Source organism: Trachymyrmex cornetzi, unplaced genomic scaffold (assembly GCF_001594075.2).
Source record: "Trachymyrmex cornetzi isolate Tcor2-1 unplaced genomic scaffold, Tcor1.1 C3902790, whole genome shotgun sequence".
Lineage (NCBI taxonomy): Eukaryota > Metazoa > Arthropoda > Insecta > Hymenoptera > Formicidae > Trachymyrmex > Trachymyrmex cornetzi.
Genome location: NW_017295188.1, coordinates 243 through 1,449, shown reverse-complemented (window position 1 = coordinate 1,449; position 1,207 = coordinate 243). Strand labels below are relative to the sequence as shown.

The window sequence follows — 1,207 nt, the reverse complement described above, 5'->3', positions numbered from 1 at the left end:
ATGTTGTTTAAGAAGTACGTATAAAACATATAATTCTTTCAGTATGGATATGCTCCGAAAGGATCGTCGCTAATCCTTTATCGAAACAAAAAATACCGACACTATCAGTATAGTATAACGACAGATTGGCCTGGTGGCATATATGGAAGTCCAACAATTAGTGGTTCTCGAGCAGGAGGCATTATAGCTACTTGTTGGGCAACATTACTGTATTATGGATTTGATGAATATGTGGAATCGACTAAAAAGATAATTGAAACTACAAGATATATCGAACGAAAGTACGCATTCAGAGATACATTTATGCTAGAATTGATTACAAATATTATATATGATGTATATCGATTTAAAAAAAAATTGAATATAGGTTGAGGGAGATGGATGGCATTTTCATATTTGGCACACCAGCCACATCCGTTATTGCAATCGGTTCCAATGATTTTCACATCTATAGACTATCGGAAGCTCTTAGCAATAAAGGTTGGAGTTTGAACCCACTACAATTTCCTTGCGGTATACACATATGCGTTACACATGTGCATACCGAGCCAGGAGTAGCGGATCAATTTTTGGAGGATGTTAATACGGAACTGGAAATAATTATGGAAGATCGAAATGTTCCAGTGAAGGGGAAGGTAAACACAAAATTACAATTACAATTACAATTTGTAATTTTAAATAGATTTACGTTTTAAAATATTCATCGTTATGTGTAATATTTTTCAGCTTGCAATGTATGGAATGAGCCAAAGTATCCCTGACCGAAGTGTGGTTGGCGAAATTACAAAATCCTTTTTGGATTCCATGTATTACACTGAGTGAAATAAAACACATAATAGTTCCATAAAAAACATTAACAACTTTGATATATTATAATGAAAATATAAAATGCATACATTTTCTATGCGACTGAATATGAAAAGCTCAAAGGATATATTTCTTATAAGTAATTTTTTAGTTGAAATATGTGAATATTTTTGTAAGCTGTGTTTTACTGATATTTTAATTAATATCTGTTATGGGTAAATATTTATATTGAAATACAAACGCTTTGCTTTTTTGTACATTGTAGAATATATTAAAAATTAGTAATTTGAATAGAAATCTTTTTTTACTAAAAAGAGAATGTTTTTGTACATAGGTAAAGACTGATTGCATATTTTATAATTTATGTGATATATATTGCTTAAAAATTATTTACAAGATT

General features: G+C 30.2%; 1 protein-coding gene across 1 annotated transcript; it reads left to right on the top strand.

The window, feature by feature from the left end:
* Positions 1-36: 36 nt before the first annotated feature.
* LOC108757388 (sphingosine-1-phosphate lyase) lies at positions 37-926 on the top strand (the record flags this gene model as incomplete). Its single annotated transcript, XM_018512542.1, has 3 exons — positions 37-281; positions 368-635; positions 727-926. Coding segments are annotated over 3 exons (609 nt in total), but the record flags the coding sequence as incomplete, so codon positions are not given.
* Between the last annotated feature and the right edge of the window lie 281 nt (positions 927-1,207).